We start from the raw sequence: 16,580 nt of genomic DNA, 5'->3' as shown, positions 1-16,580 counted from the left end.
AGAATTGCAATAATATTGGACAGTTAATCTAAAAAGGAAGAATTAGAGAGAAATCAACTGCTCGTGGTTAGCAGTGGGCAGTCTTTCTGAAGGGAATAAAATAAAAAGTCTGTTCTGGAGGAAGCAACAAAAAATAGAGATGGGAAGAGAGAGGATACATTTAACTATGTGAGCTGAAGTAATGAAAAGTACGAACAGGAAGGTGTGTTCTCAACTTCAGTAACACCGTTCATTTATCTGAGGAACTGAGGGAAGAAATGTGTGTACTTCTTAGAGCACAGCTGATCAGCAGTATTTTTGTGATGAAACCCAGAATGCATTTAATAGTGCTGTGAAGAAAAGATGTAAACATGGATGATAAATTTAAGAAAAGACAGACCAATATTTTAGAAGAGTCTAACTGAAGCCAAGGGGGAGTGTTATAATGATATTCAAACATCAGGTTATAAAGAAGAGAAATTCTGAGGCAGAGGAAGAAGCCATCCCCATGCAAGATATACAAATATAGACTCATGGCACAGGGAAAATGGATAATGAAATTGAGGGAGTGACCTAAGAGAAATGAGTGTTCCACCGTGTGCAACAGGAACATTAAAAGAGAATTAGCCTTTAGCAGAAGAAATGCAAAGAGAAGGAATAATAGCTTTTGTGGTGTGATGTACACAGAATTTAGGATTACAATGGTCTGGTACAGCCCTTTAGAGTTGCTGATTGTAGAGCTGAGAGAAGGCTAAAGCCGCATATAGGTAATGCATAGCTTGGTAAGGAAAATCCAGAAAAGAAAAGGATAAATTACTATTTTTTAATATTTCTTTCATATTGTTTTGTCTACCTATAGGGTGAAGTGTAAGGAAAGGAAACAGTTTTTTAGTGAGGTAGTAGTGAAATATTTAAAGGAGGAAACTTTTCATTTGAACTGGGGGGACAGAGTCAGATAATCTTTTCCTAGTCAAAATCTTGATAAAATACTCAAGCTGATATACTTTGTTAAAGGCTTGGCTTCCAAAGAATAAAAATACTTACTTTTCAAAGTATTGTTTGCAATAGAAACTTTGGTAGAAGAAAAGAAAACTAAATCTGCAATGAGAAACAAATGAGGGAAAAGCATTCTGATAAATAGTAATTTCAGTTAAAAATCTACAGGTGCTGCATTTACTTGAAGATAGAAATTTTACAAGCTTTGTCACTAGAAAATAAAGTTAAGATAATCATGAGGAAAGCTAAGCAGCAGGAAACATAAATTTCCTTTACTTAGGAAAGAAAGCCTATATCAAGGTCTGAAACTGAAGTTATGATGTTTATGATGATTTACAGTCTCAAGACCTCTACTTTGAGTAGTTTACCTGAAGAAAAGTTTTCTGATAATTTTGATAAGAAGGCATAATGTGTAGCTTACAGTGCATTTTATTGCAGCCCACTGTCAGTCATACGTATTACTGTGTACAGTTCAAAAGGTACTTGCATTTCACAGTGAATTCCTCAAGATTAGGAATATTGGATTGTTCTGACTGTATTTTTATTTCTTCTGTCAAGAATTGTAAAATTTTAGTTTCATTTCCATTATTCAACTACTGCTTTGTGATGTTTGTTCTTTTCATAAGGAGTTAAAAACTTCTTTATATATACAAATACATATTTTCTTATTTACATATACTCACTGTGTATCTCCAGACTCGTCTTTACACTGGCAGCTTTTGTAGTATAGCGTATTCATTGTGTATAGCGTATTCAGTTTATATATGTCAGATCCTCAAGGGCCGTGGCTTTTGCCAGATGAAGCACTTTTGATTTTGAGGCTGATGAAACACAGTGCTATTATTGATCTGTGCATGACACAGCCTGTCTCTCTGCTGGCAGAGTGTAGCAACATTTATCCAGGAATTTGTGAAATGTCACTCGGATCATGTTCATAAGGTAAACTGTGCAAAAACCAGGATCCGAGCTGAGAATCCACAAGGAATTGGACGTGACTCTCTTATTCCTTCGTCGTATCTTCGAGGTCAGCCGAGTGGTATTTGTTAAAACAATGTCTGTGTTTTGTATTAGGTGTTGAAGAAAGTATGATTATCACTAGGAACACCCTGTACAATATAGTCCTACTGTTTTACTCATTTTTTTAGGGCACTTGAAAGAACAATATTTTAAGTTAGTTAAAGTGATCTAAACATTGCAAGTCTATAATTTCTGTTCTGTTTGTAGCAAAATGACTGTTCCTGTATGGCTCCAACCAGGAAACTCTGTTTATATTTCCTAAAGGATTTTAATTTTTCTTGCTTCCCTTTGCCTTTGGAGATGTGTGGCAATAAATGTTTGCCATTAGGATCTCAGTAAGCAGTGGTCAGAAAGGATGTGTGACTGTGTTTACACATAAACCTCCCAAAATACAGATATTTAGAGGTTTTGTTTCTTTATAAATTATGATTGCAAAAGGTTGTGCATTTTTGTTAGTATCAAAAGCATGTCATGTAAAACATAATGCAAACTAAGGTAAATAGTAAAAAAGCCAGATCCTATATCAAGTCAAATGTGACTTTTCCAGACATTTTTTATAAGTAGTGTTTCAGCAATAGACAAACTGTAATCTGCAAATGGATGTTGCACCTTCATTAAAAAAAAAAAGTTTTAAAGTGTAAAAAGACACAAAAAGATGCAAGTCCTAATTTTAAGTTTTGGTTTCTAAAGTAATTTGAAAGTTAGCCATGAAGAAAAAAAATAATTATTGTGATATTTGCCAATATTTTTCAATTCTAAACATTAAAATCTTTAGAAAAGTCGCTTGATCCTTTGATTTAAAAATCAATTACTAGTTAAGGCAAGAAGAAATAGTTTTTATTGAAGTTAAAGATTTCAGTTTGGCTATCTTGAGGTTTTTTCCCAAGTATAACAAGGATTTTCTTTTATTTCTGTAAGATAATTATTGTGGTTTGAGTCCCACAGACCAAGTCAAGATTTAAATGAAATATCGTTAGTGAATTACCACTGAAATGTAATTAGTCTCTACTTTTTAAAATGTTCATACATGATGCATATATTTTTACATGTTATCCTTCCCTTTACAAGATTGACATAGGTGAGATGCAGACTCGTAAGTTGTGGAAAAAGACAACACTGCAGTTGACTGGTTTGCAGGGCAGGGGTGTGGCTTGTGGGTATGTGTGTTTATTTAGCAAAAGTCCACAGGTTGGACAAATACCAGTGTGTGTCTGTTTCTCAGGAACTTGAAGATGGTGTTACAAATCATGAAAGCCACCTGCTTGTCAAATCTGCCACTCTTCATCGTAAACCATTGCCAGTTTGTCAGGCAGTGTTTTTTATAGGGAATTTCAGAAAGGGCATTTATTTCTCTACTTAGCAGTGTCAAGGCACTCTGTGAGATACCGTATCTTATTTCAGGCACCTCACATAAAATACACATATTGGAGGAAAAAAACCAAGAATTCTAAGTTTTGAACATGTTAAGTATGAGAAAAGACTGGAAGAGTGTAATTAGTGAAATCTATAAAATAACAGATCATTGGTAAAGACTTAAGAAGTATAATAGCCAACTTCCAGTGCATAAAAGATTATTTAAAAGGGCTAGTGGTCAGTTTGTGCTTCCATCTCCTTTAAGAAGAATAGATATAATTTTTCAAGAAAGATGATTTAGGTGTAAGGCAAATTTTCTCTCTGAGGGTACTGAAGAATTGCAGAAGGCTGCCAGGAGAATCTTCACTGTAGTTCAATTCAAATTTTGCACATGTACTGAATTTAATGCATTCGTGACATCATTACCAGTCTTTCACAATTATTTCTTTTGTCCTCATTCTCAAGTGGAAGGACTTTTTTTCTTGTTTAGGTAACTAGCACAGGAAGAGTTGGAATGATGGAGCTAGCAGCTAGTCCTTGCAAATTTTTTTCCTGGGACACCAAGTTCTCCTTCTCTTCCATGCAGCTTATGACTCTTTGGTTTTTAGTAAGGTGTATCAGTGGTCAGAGAGCAGGACCATAGCAACAGCTCCCACATCTTGTCCTTGGGGAAGCAATGTCAGAAAAAAGCATTTAGTCCTAGAGTTCTTTTTAACTCCCATAGATTTCAGAAGAAGAATCTTCTTCACCACTTCAGCACTTTCAGGTCTCCTGCGAAGCAGAAGTTTCCTGTGTTTGGCCCTATTTTCTTGCCCATTCCAAACTGAGATTTCTTTGTTCAGTTTACTGCGCAATATTTTTGTTAGAGCCTGCATCTTACTCCAACTTTCTCACAGTCCCAGGAAGTTGATTAAGCTTATATGTTCAAAGTTAATGCAGGTGCTCTGTTGTCCTTGCTACTCCCTTTCACTAGAAGAAGAAACTTTAAAGGACACATCCATAGCCAGGAGCACAAATGAGAAGAGTACAGCCATTCTCATCCCTTTGCCAAGGAAGATTCATGAGCCTTCCAAATGCATTTGATTTTACTTTTTGTCTTTCTAGGCATAAAATAATACAAGTCAAGAGCTAAGGTATCTTCAACAGCAGCAGAAAAGTGTTACAACTTAGAGTACTTATTAGACAAAAAATGGTGTCTGGAAACTGCACCTGAGATACTTTTTAAAAATGGTTATGTACAGCATTCCTTCCTTGGAATTGTCTTCATTTTTCTCTGCCTTAGACCCTAGTTGTTGCAGACAATGAGTAGTGGCTCACGAGATTCTTTGGCATCCCTACAGAAGTCAGACACTATTACTCTCCTTGTAGCCTAAGGAGAAGAGTGGTTTTTTGTTTTGAAGCCAAATTTGTTTGCGTAAAGTGCCTGGACCTCATGGCCTAGCTACTGCTAGAGGAGGTAGAAGTATGTTTATACTTCCTTACTAATGCTTTGCACCATATGATCTGCTCTGCAAAAGATTCACTGGCAGCTAATGAGGTAATCATGGGCTGGTACCATAGATTGTGTCATGTTCAGGTTAATTTTGCATCTCTCCATGCTATTTTTGATGCCTAACATGGCAAGACCTTCAGTTTCTTTCTCAGGATTGGAGACTGTATGACTACCCACATCATGTCACAAGATTCACAGGCACTGGAAGAGGATTTATTCTTCCGTGGTGGAGCTGGTCTGCCTGTGCACAGTTTTCTGTTAATTCATAGATTCAAAGGTGGTCCTGTGGTCTTTAGAGTATTATGTACACCAAAGAGAAATGTGTAACTTTGTCTATATTTATATCTCAGCGAAGCAAGCAGAAGAGAATGAGGCAAATGCTAGGACACAGCAGCCATAGGTGTGGCTCAAGATGGGATATTGAATTGCAGAGATTAGGCACAATGTTGTCCTCAAACTGTTCATGTATGTGAAAATAATTAATTGCCCAAATGAGTCATAATATTAATGATAATCATGATAAAAGGAAAGTATATTTCAATTTATGCATTACCTGAAAACATGGCTTTTGCTTGTGATGGTCTCTTCAGCTATTTAATATGTAATGTAAGGAGTACTTTACCCTAAACTGTTCATTTATGCCTGTAATTTTAGCAAGGGTTCCAATCATAACATAAATTACAAATTAAAGATAAGGCTGTAGGAATTCATTCACAAGAATCCAGGGATGAATTTTCACTTTAATTTATATGCAACACCATTGTAGTGGTAATTTTTAAATGCAGTCCACTATTTTGAAATACATCCCTGTCTTCACATCGTCCCCACAATGTCTGTCATCAGCTTCCTCATATTTTTCAGAAGTGGCTAGTTATACGCCTTTATTTTCTTATCTAGAAATGTAATATTTGCACAGTATCCCTTTTATATGACCACAAAAACTCCAGGTGTTTTACCCTTTTTTTCAGACTCTTTGTTGTGTATTTCTACTTTTTTCCTGCACTGTGAGAACACGAGAGAAGTTTTCCAGTAACTAAATTTGTTAATACAGTTTACACTTAAAATGCTTTGCCTGTACACAGCTGTAAACATTAAAAAAAAAAATCGGGGGGGGGGGGAAAAAAAGAAAAAAAAAGAAAGCTTCTGAGGACATTTCTTCATCTTTTTTTGATATCTGAAACAGTTACAAAATAGATGTTTAAATAATTGTATAAAATTAAATATAGAGCTATCTTGAAAATTCTGTTCCTTGAATATTGCAACTCGTTTCTTAGGATACCTCTGATGTGCATGGGGTTTAGCAATTTTTGTCTCAAAATATCACTTATATCACTTCCTCAAACCTTTGTATCTTTTGGACTTGTTTTCTGTAAGTTGACAGAAAATTGTCTTTAGCAATTGAAAAGTAGATTTAAGCCTACAAAACTAATACATTAAGAGGAGACCATAATATGGGAGATGGAACAGCTTTCCCTATAAGCACAGAATTCCTGTCTGCTTATATCTGAGGTGCAGCAGTATTTCAATAGAAAATGGTTCATTCTCTAAAACAGATGGAAATGAGGAGAGGTTAAATTAATATTTCACCATTATTTCAGCTGTTTTCTTCCTTTCTTGATTATATTTTCTTTTAAAAATAATTTTAATTTTTGAAGATATAAAGCTGTATGCTTTGGAAATAAGTGGGTAAATCAAAAGAAAGTTTAAAAACAGTCTTTAAAAAAGCATTTTCATTTTGGTTTCTCTCTATCTTATGTGAGCTATACGGAAAACAGATGGAAGCATTATTAATTTTTTCCCCCAATGAGTTTTAGTGCAGCATATTTGTATGTGTTATCTGAAACATATGAATACTTAGTATTGCTGCTGTTAAATTCGTAATGAGTTGTAGGGATTGTGAAATTCCCTGACTGGCTCTCATGCAAGCAGTTCATTTGCAGTGCTTAGATGTGTTAAGATTAAGCAGGGGGAATATGGCAAGCACTATCCCTGACCCTAGATGAAAAAATCAAATTTCTAGCTTCATGAGTTTGCCCCAACTCTCATATTTGTTGAAAATCGAATAAATGCTGTTCAACCCTGCAGTAAAACCTAGCCCTAACTTTAAAAGGTTGCACAAATTCCATGTCTGTATTCTTTAGTAATTGCGAAGATGTGGAAATCTTAGGGCAAATTTTGTGCATCAGATGGAAGTCTTTGCTCATATATAGCAGCAGTACTTACTGTTCACAGGCATGTTATGTGTTGGAATACCTAAGTCAAGTTGTGTTTGTGTAGGTAACAATGGTGGTTACATGGAAACATTGGGTTTGGACTCAAGCCAAATCTTCACAACTGGGTTGCCATAACATTCAGATATTTTCAAGTGGGTCACAGCGTTATGAAATGTCTCATTTTTAATTGAATTGTAGTAAAACTAATGTACCATGTGGTGTCTGTGTAGATATTAATACTTCTAATATGTTAATATGTAAGAAATAGTATAATACACTCTAAATATTTTCCTTTTTTAAGAAATATTGATTTTTAAGTTATGTAATTTTTGTCTGGAAATGTTAAGGCCTTATAGGCAAGGTCCTGCGCAACTGTATATTCTGTCAATTTGCATCTCTGCATTGGAAATTCAATCCGTACAAAAATTAAAGCAAGTAGTTGTGAGCATTTAATCAATCATAATAAAATTACTTATATAAGTAATGTTACATACATAGTTAATAGTCCTTATATTCCTTTGAAATTTGCCAGGACAGATGGAGTGCTGCATCTGTTTTAGTACGAAAGCAAGATAGTGTTCTTTATATGTACAGAAATTAGGCATGGGATACAGTAATATTTACTCCTACAGAGACATTAAAGTAATAGAAAATGCAAGCTAAAATAGAATTGCTGCAGGTCAAAGCCCTTATCTTTGGATTGGTGTTATCATTATACAGATGACGTGTTTCACAAGCATTTTCATCATATTAAAAAATGTTACGTATATTATTACTTTTTTCTTATTGCCCATAATTTGCTTGAAAAATCATTGGTTGCAAAATGTGCAGTTCTGTACTTAGGCTTGCCTGTTGTTTATAACAGCAGATGATTTTTTTGAGAATTGGGCTCAGAATATATTGCTCCAATTCATTTATACATGAATGTTTGTGTGTTTCTCTAGAATAGATGCATGTGCTCTGGTATTGATCTATGTGGTATTACCGTTCTTTAGAAAAAGGAAAAGGCAAAACAGAACAAAATTTAAAATCGACCTATCTGCTCTGATTTTATTGATTTTATTGTTTTATTTCATAAGATACCATAGTTAAATCAAATGTTATAATTCTGGGGTTTTATAAATTGTAGGAGAAATTAATCTATAAGTAACTTTAAAATAGCTGAATTAAAATTACAAGTAAAACATTTGCTTATGAAGTGGTATACAGTAACCAGCCCTTTGTAAATGATCATTACTCTTGATCAGTACTAGCACATGAATAAGAAGATATTCAAAAACTTTGATAAGAGTTCGTTCATGATTACAACTGTATTCCCCATGATAACTGAATTCTTTATTTGTATGTGTGAAAGGGCCATTCTGTAGATAACAGCGTAAACATTACTTTTATAAAACTGATGAACTGCAATTGTGTTACAGTGAAATTATCAATAGGACAACTGTTTTTTCTTTAGTAAAATACTTGAGATGAGAAATATACCTCTTATCTGCATGCTGATATCTGTATTTCTCTGCTGGGAACTAATTTAAACACTTCATGAGAGATTGACATTTTCAGTGCCTTAAACGTCCTTAAAAGCTGCTTTGTTCATTGCAAACCATATTTAGTATGACCTCCTAATAATGTAGCACACCTCAAGTGTCATGCCTGTCTTTACTATGCACATTGGAGCTGTGTTCATCTATACTAGACAACTGCACTTCAAGGAAAGATTTTTTTTTTCTTGATAGGCAATTAGCAGTAATTAGGAAGATTCACTTCGGAAAGATGTCAACATGAGATTGTTTAAAAAAGTTGAATGTCAGTGGCTTTAAAAGAAGTTTTTTTTCCCTGACACATAGATATGGCATTTGAAACATGAAATGTTAATTTAACTTTTCTGCTTATTATTCATGCACAATATTATTTTGTCATTCAGATACTACACTGACAGAGTGCAAAGGGTGTTAAAATAGTGCTGCTAGAATAAAAAGAGGATTAATCTACCATTGGCCAATTAGCCAAAGGGTACTTAATGGTCTCTAAAGGCTACTGAAGTCTAACAACTAGCTAAAGCACTGGCAAAAAGTCCTCTATATTACCTTCATTTACTTGGCATTTTGTGAAATAGTCAGCTGCTGAAAACTGCATTTGGCTGAAAAAAAATTTTAACTCAGTGATAAAGTAGATTTTACTAAAACTTCAGAAGAAAAAATGGCAAGTAACTTTTGCATTTTATAACTTTTTCTTGCTCTGGGGCATCTTTGTTTCAATTTAGGGATAGCATATTAAGTCACCAAAGACTTTTCTGTTTCATATTTTGTCTTCATGTCTGGAATACTAAGTAATCAACCACTTGCAGCACTTGCATAAAAAAAAACTTTCACTGAAGATTTGGAGTTATTTGTGTTTATATGATCACATTAAGTATGCAGCACAGTAGGCATTTTAGTCTGTTATATATCTTTCATATTTTCAGATAGCAACATACCATTTTTAGTAATTTCAGCTTTTGGGCGTTTTTTTCTGTGACCCATCAGGTAGGTTTTTATTGAAGAGAACAAAACAGGGTCAAGATCAGTGGGATTGACTCAATAAATTTTGCCTTGTATATTGTAAATAGGCTTACCATTATGTTGTAACATTTGATAGAGTGTGTAAAATTATAAATACCTGACTTTGTGCTTTTTGATATGTTTAGAAAAGTTCTTTCATGGTTCATGTGTGCAACAAGTACTTCTTATCCTGTGTATATTTAACAATCAATACAGTTATCCTGTATATATTTAACAATCAAGCTAAAGCTGTGAGAAAATAGGATTTAAGATGAGCAGTGTTAAATTTTGAAATAGACCTTGGTACAGGATATGCATATCTATGCATAGAGCAAGCGTATTTTATTATCTGCCAGGTTTCTTAGAGAAAAGAAAAAGGAATATGTCGACTTCAGGTCTCTTACAGACATACCGATGCACATTGTAATGTTTCATTTGCCAAGGTTTTAGGATGGGTGGCAAATACTATTTTTAACCATCTGAGGGTATTTATATTAGTTATAGTTGGATTACTAAATAAGTAATAAAATCAGGTAATGCTATAGCTTAAAAAGGGTTTCAAGAATACCTGATTTACAGCCTATTTTATAATTTTGCCTAGAATACATTCTGCGTAATATATTCTGCAAATATAAATGTATGGAATCATGTACAGCAGTGGCAGTGCAGTATGAGCCACCACTATTTTCATACATGCCAGTTGCAGGAGGAGGGCAACTGAGCTAAAAGCTCCTCACAGGTTTGTTGTGATGCTGAGGAGCAATAGGCCACTCCAGGAGCTTCCTACGTTAATCCATTGGGCCTTCCACGTAGCTGTCTTTCTGAGCAGAAGGCTTATGATAAAAAGTCTTGCTGAGTCACTACAAGTTTTGCACTGACTACATAGAAACTGAGATTTCATCACTTACTCCTTTGTGTACAGCAGAACAGAGTGTCATGGGTATACCAGGAGCAAGGAGATTAAGATAGATGGATGTTAAAATATTGACTCTATAAACATCTGTTAAGGCAAAACACTGGAGGAGGTGCCGCAGACAAAGGCCGCTATATGGTGGAGTAACAGCGGTAGCCTGCCTTTACCAACATCTGGTCTAGGTGGTGTTTAAGATTCTAACTTTCATCATGGTGACCTTTTCCCCTGGAGTAAATCCTTTTTACTCTGTCACTCACAATTTGTGTGCATGGTAGAACACACACAAAACCCCCGCTGTCTCTAAAAAAGAAACAAGAGAAAAAGATTTGACCTAAAAGTTAGTGAGTGGTGAGGGGCAGCAGCATAATGAACTTGATTCTTAAGTAAGTAAATACAAGGAATATCTTTTAGGTATAAATATTTTGCCGGGGCTAGGGGGCTGTTTTTCACATCCTACATAGATTTATATAGAATTTTCACATAACCTTTCAATATATTGCAAATAGAAGAATAAAGCAATCAAATTATCAACTCTGTAACACCATTTACATTGTCTCCAGAGCAGGTAAGAGACAATCTTCCTGATAGCCCTGATTGCAGTTGCATGTCTGTCTTTGTCTGCAAGCTGGGGAGTGTTTGTCTTGTGCATCTTACACTACTCTCACTTTACCCTGGTAGTTCTGATGCTGTTTCTGAATTCATGGACATTCATATCTGAAATATTTTTTTACTAGCTCCTAACTTAAGTAAATTCTGTAACCAGCATAGCACTGTCCTCTTTGGCATCTGTCCCATGAAAGCCCTTTCTTTTTCGATATAGTTGCTGTCATTTTGGGGAATGTAGCCACTGCAGTCATGGCATTTTAGACCATATGCATTTTGGCAGCAGCAGTAGCCTAAGAAACTTCTGAGAGTCACAAGCTATCTTGAGCAGACATGGGGGCATTTCTAATTTTAATCAGCGATATTGATCTAGCTATGATTTTTTTTTTCCTTTTCTTTTTATGAATAATTTATTACAGAGACACTGAATCATGATATTCTGCATGTAGAAATATTGGCTATACTGGACAAATTAACCTAATCCTTATATCCTGTGATACTTTATCTTTCTGTACTACTATAGTTTTTGCTTATTAAAGTAGACTTCATTTTGTCTTTTACTGAGACAATATTAATAGTGAGAATATATATATTAGATTAAGGAATAGCAAGGTAGAAAATACATAAACACTATTTATCTCTTATTCAATAATAACAGCAGGTGCAGAAAAGAATGAAAAGATGAACCCCTTTACTAAGAACTTACCTTGGATATATGTATAAAATGCCCATTTGCTTTGATAAATGCACTTAAGTGTGAAGTACTGTTAAGGTGGTTGCAGGATGCACTTTCTTGTATCCGTGATATTTTTTGAAGTTAATGCAAAATCTACAAGTATTCTCATGTAATTTATAATGGGAAGAGACATGAACGTAAGTAGTTTTTCGTTTATTTGGATATATATGTGATCTTTGGATGATTAGTATATAAACACAGATGATGTGTATATAAACACATGTGTATAAAGAGTTTTTTTCTGCTAACATCAAATAGTATAAAATCTGGGTTTGAGTTGAATAATAAATGCTTGGAAATAGAATAGTATCTTTAACTTTCACCCATGGTTTTTTGTGTACCAGTGTATAATTGGGCATACATTTAGTCAATTCAAACTGCAGTATCTTCTCCAGTTTCTTATCAGGATTCTTCACAAAGGAAGGTTTTTTTGCCCTTTGAGAGATTTTGAATTACCATTTTGTGTAATTGTTCCTTATGTTAAAGTACGGCATTACAATCTTCTTTGGAATAATAAGATAGTACAGTAGTTACCCTCTTAAGGAGCCAGAGTTGTTAGGCCATTGGTGACTTTGGCTGACTACGGATTCATGAAAGTTAACCACTAGCATAAAGATGATTTCAGTTCTCCATTTTGCAGAAAAAATAAATCAATAATGCTTAAATTAAAACAAATACTTTATTTAAAAGGTTACCTCTATACTGTGAAATATATTGTTGCAAAGATTGAATAAGTCTTGTCAGTTGTCAATCAAGTGCAACAAGACAGAGAGTTTGTTTGCATGTTATTTATTTGAACTAAATCCCTAGCAAGCCTCGTCTGCTAATTGGACTTAGCATTTATGTTGCTAAATGAGAAGCGTTTTGGCTGCAGTATAGGGTGGTAAGACCTACCCAGTGGAATAAACAACTAACATCTGTTATCCTGTCCTGCTCCAGCTTGGCTTTTACCACTTAAGTACCTCAGCCCTAGAGTCAAGGTTATGGAATATGTGGTTCTCTGGCTATGGTGCATATATGTGAAAGGGAAGAAATAACACGAGTACAGACCAGCCAACCAGAAGATATTTAGTGCAGCTGGTCCACTTTGCTTTAACCTCTACAAGCCCTACAAATATCAAAACAAAAGCCAAGAGAAAGGTGTATGTTTTATAGCAGTTGTCAACACAGCAATTCAAGTGAGCATACAGTGGTCACCATTAAAATAGATTTGACATTTAACCACCTTTTAATATGCATTGGTGGTATTTCTTCATGCTCTGTTTAGAAAATAATTGCTGAATCCCAGGGAGGCTCTAGGTAAACAAGTTGTAACAGTAACTACTGTTACAGTTTTATGTGAGAATTTTAGCCTGTCATGGCAAAAATACCAATGTTTACAGTCAAAATTGAATTAGCTTGCCTTAAAAAAAAAAAAAGGAAGAAGCTTGTTTTTCATGTTAGTTAACTTCTCTTTCCTGCCAGATTTGATCTTCATGTGGACTAGAAAATTCAACCAACAGCTGTGCAGTGTATCTATGGTTATGCATACTGTTTTGTTCCTCTCAAATTCTGAACCAGAGAAGCATCTCATTTTTAGGATATGATTGTGATTGTTTCTTCTGTTTGTAAAACAGGTGTTGACCTCCAACCTGGCCAAGTGGCAACAGGAGAAAGAAGCTTTACAAGAAAAATTGAAGTTGAGAGAACATCTGTCTCTAACTGCTGGAAAGAGTGAAGCCACACCAGCTCCTTCAAAGAACATTGATTTAGAGATGAAACAGCTGCAGTGCAAACTAAAGGTGGCAGAACAGATTATCTAGTCTTGAGGATAATTCATATGAACAGTATTTCATAACTGGGTCAGGCAGATATACATATACTCACATACACATATCATTTATATATCTTAGCCAATGATTAGCAACTTAGGTGTTAGATAACCTTTGGTGTTAAGTAGAAATGTAGTCATAAGGAGGAGAATTGAAAGTTACAATTAAACAATTTTTGCAGATCGAATAAGCCAGACAGCGAGTCTTGCTGGGTTTTCACAAGATGATTAAATGCATCTTGTTGAAAAATGCTGTGGAATTACTTCAGTGGGAATTGTGTTGAGTCCTTGATTCCTTTAAGAAGGAAGTAAGCAACAGCAGCCTGTGAAGAGAGGAAAAATTTGAGTTGATGGGAGAGCTCATATAGTGTAATAGTGTTATGTTACCTATATGTCACTACTATTCCTGTCTTCAAGAGACATCATTCTTTTTGTGTTTGTATTTTTGTAGATTATCTGGTAGGAAAATACTAACTTGTTGATGATGCCATTTTTCAGTTTCAAGTGATTCTGTTATATGTGGTTCATGTAGATGCTGGACTGTGCTGATGTGAGAGCATTCTCAGCGGGTGGCCTCCCTCAAACGTATTAATTCTTCCTCTCTTCTCACTGGAGGAAATATATGTGCAACTGAATGTCTTAAAGTTGGTTTTTTTCCATCATTTTCTGTTTAATATTTGAGGAAAGAGAAAAGGTCAAAATGGTACAGCTTCTTGCTGCTAGAAGGAACAGCATACTTTCAAGTCAACTGCCAAAAGACTAGCTAAAAGAAAAGGCCATATTATGTGAGTGATATAGATAATTTGAGTACTGAGCACATGAGATGGGTGTAGTGCTCAATCCTCTTAGCTGTTGATGGTAATCATGGTATTACAGATCTTGGCTATAACACACTGGGTACCTAACATCAAAATTCAGGGATTAGTAAAGGTAGGTCACATTGATAAAGAGATGAGGGCAGCAGGGAGTAGCCATGTAAAGGCACATAATTTGATCTACTTTAATCATGAGAAAGATCTTGAAACCATACATGCTGACTTCTTGAGTGTTGATTTTTAGATTTGGGGTTGACTAATCTGCTTCTGTTGCTGGTGAGTGGTAATTTCTATTAATTAGGGTTATTCCTTTTAGATGAGTGTGCTCATTATCCAGAAACCTAGCAGTCAATTGCTCTATGAAAGTAAGAACAATAAAAAATGAGCTGTGTGTATGCGTGTGTGAGTGCGTGAGTGAAATACTCTTAAACGTCTGCTACATGTGAACTGCAAAATACATGGCTGAAAAATCTTAGGTTTTTTGTTTCTGCAGCAAACATTTAGCAAGCATATATAGCTCTGATATCAACAGTACTAACAGGACTTCTAATTACTTCTTAAAGAGGTGTTATATTTTTTATATAAAAATAAACCATGTATGCAAGACTACACTTAGAATAAGCATAGTCTGTGACCTCAAATACAGATTAGTACAGTAAACTCGCTAATTGCTGAATTGGATGAGAGTTTTGACTGTAAGGGCCTGAAAAGCTATTTAAATCAAGTTACTGAAATTCTTAGCCTTGTTTTGACCTAATAATTTTTCAAAAATTTAAGTCCTGCAAGTCATTTTTAGCAGAAGAAATTGGCAGAAGTTGTCAACTACTGTTCCAGCTATCTAGCATACTTAAAAAGGGGACACCAAGGTATTTTCCTAAATGGCTGAATGTGGAAGCAGCAAAAGCTTTCCTCATAGCTCAAAATTTCAAAGTGCCTGGTTTTGTTAGTTAATCCTTTTTACTCAGAGCTATCTTTACAGTATTTGTTTATGTTGTATGTAATGACTCCTCGTATCTTTGCCAATAGGAAGTGTATTAAGTGTGGGTGGTGAGTCTGGAAGCAAAATACCATAAGTATATGTCTTTACCTCTGAGCATGTGCAGAGGCCCACCTAAATATTCAAATTAATATCTGGTGTATAAACCATCTATCTGGGTGCTGTGCTTCACGCTAACGAAGCTCAAGCTCAACAGCCAGGTCTCAGGAAACTCAGGAATATTCTGCTAGCATACATCATTTTAACTATTTTCTGATTATACCTCACATTATAATAATAGTAAATAGACTAGACAAGTTATTAAGAACAATATTTTACATCTAACTATGCACATAAGAATATATACTCCCCTTGAGGTGCACAGAGCTATGTACAATACTCCCATTAATGTTAATAGGTGTTACAAGTCTGCACTGAGCAGAGAAATTCTCCTGAAGTATCTTTGTTTACAGCATGTCTGATCTGCTCGCTTATTGTTTATACATAATGAGTAAAAAGCTTTAGTGGTTGAACCTGCATGCATATATGCACACATATATGTTGTGTGTATGCTTACACATATGTATCTTTTGGCAAAACCTTTGGGAGTTCTGAAATCTCTGTATGTGAAGTGTTTGAGCTGCCATTTTAAGCAATGACATTCAATGCATATGCTCAGTTCAGGTTGCTAAAATGGCTACTTAGTTAAATTTAGTATTTTTATTTCTGTGGAGTGATTCAGTTGTTCAGTATTTAAATCTTATGTAGATTATTTATGTGTTTGCATGGAGGAATGGAGGGGTTTTTTCACTTCCTACTATATACAATGAAGAAAGGCCAACAACTGTGTAATTCTCCTTCACTAGAATTAAACATGCCTGAAAGTTAGGATCATACTTTTTAGTTACTGAAATATATTATTTGTGTTAGTATGGCCAAATGTAAATGCCTTTGTCTGGTGGTTTTGAGTTTCAAGGGACACCAAAATCCTGTGGATTTTCTTGTATCTCTAAATGCACATCATGAAAGGGATTATTGGAAATAATTGCTTTATAGATGTAGGCTCCTTGTGCTGTAGAACTATACCATTCAAGGATGTAGTTCAAATGAAGATCCAGTTTTATTTCTCTTGTTTTCTGT

The 16,580-nt window shown here is 34.9% G+C and overlaps 1 protein-coding gene across 2 annotated transcripts in view; it reads left to right on the top strand.

The window, feature by feature from the left end:
- The window catches only part of CNTLN (centlein), a 196,153-nt gene that overhangs the window by 149,066 nt on the left and 30,507 nt on the right, over positions 1 to 16,580 (top strand). For both annotated transcript variants that reach the window (XM_030512317.1, XM_030512316.1), the window contains one exon: positions 13,456 to 13,620. In XM_030512317.1, the coding sequence (XP_030368177.1) occupies positions 13,456 to 13,620 (165 nt within the window). The remainder of the gene's footprint in view (positions 1 to 13,455; positions 13,621 to 16,580) is intronic.

Source organism: Strigops habroptila, chromosome Z (genome assembly GCF_004027225.2).
Source record: "Strigops habroptila isolate Jane chromosome Z, bStrHab1.2.pri, whole genome shotgun sequence".
Taxonomy (NCBI): domain Eukaryota; kingdom Metazoa; phylum Chordata; class Aves; order Psittaciformes; family Psittacidae; genus Strigops; species Strigops habroptila.
Note: the sequence above shows the minus strand (reverse complement) of the source record. Positions and strands in the feature narration are given on the sequence as shown.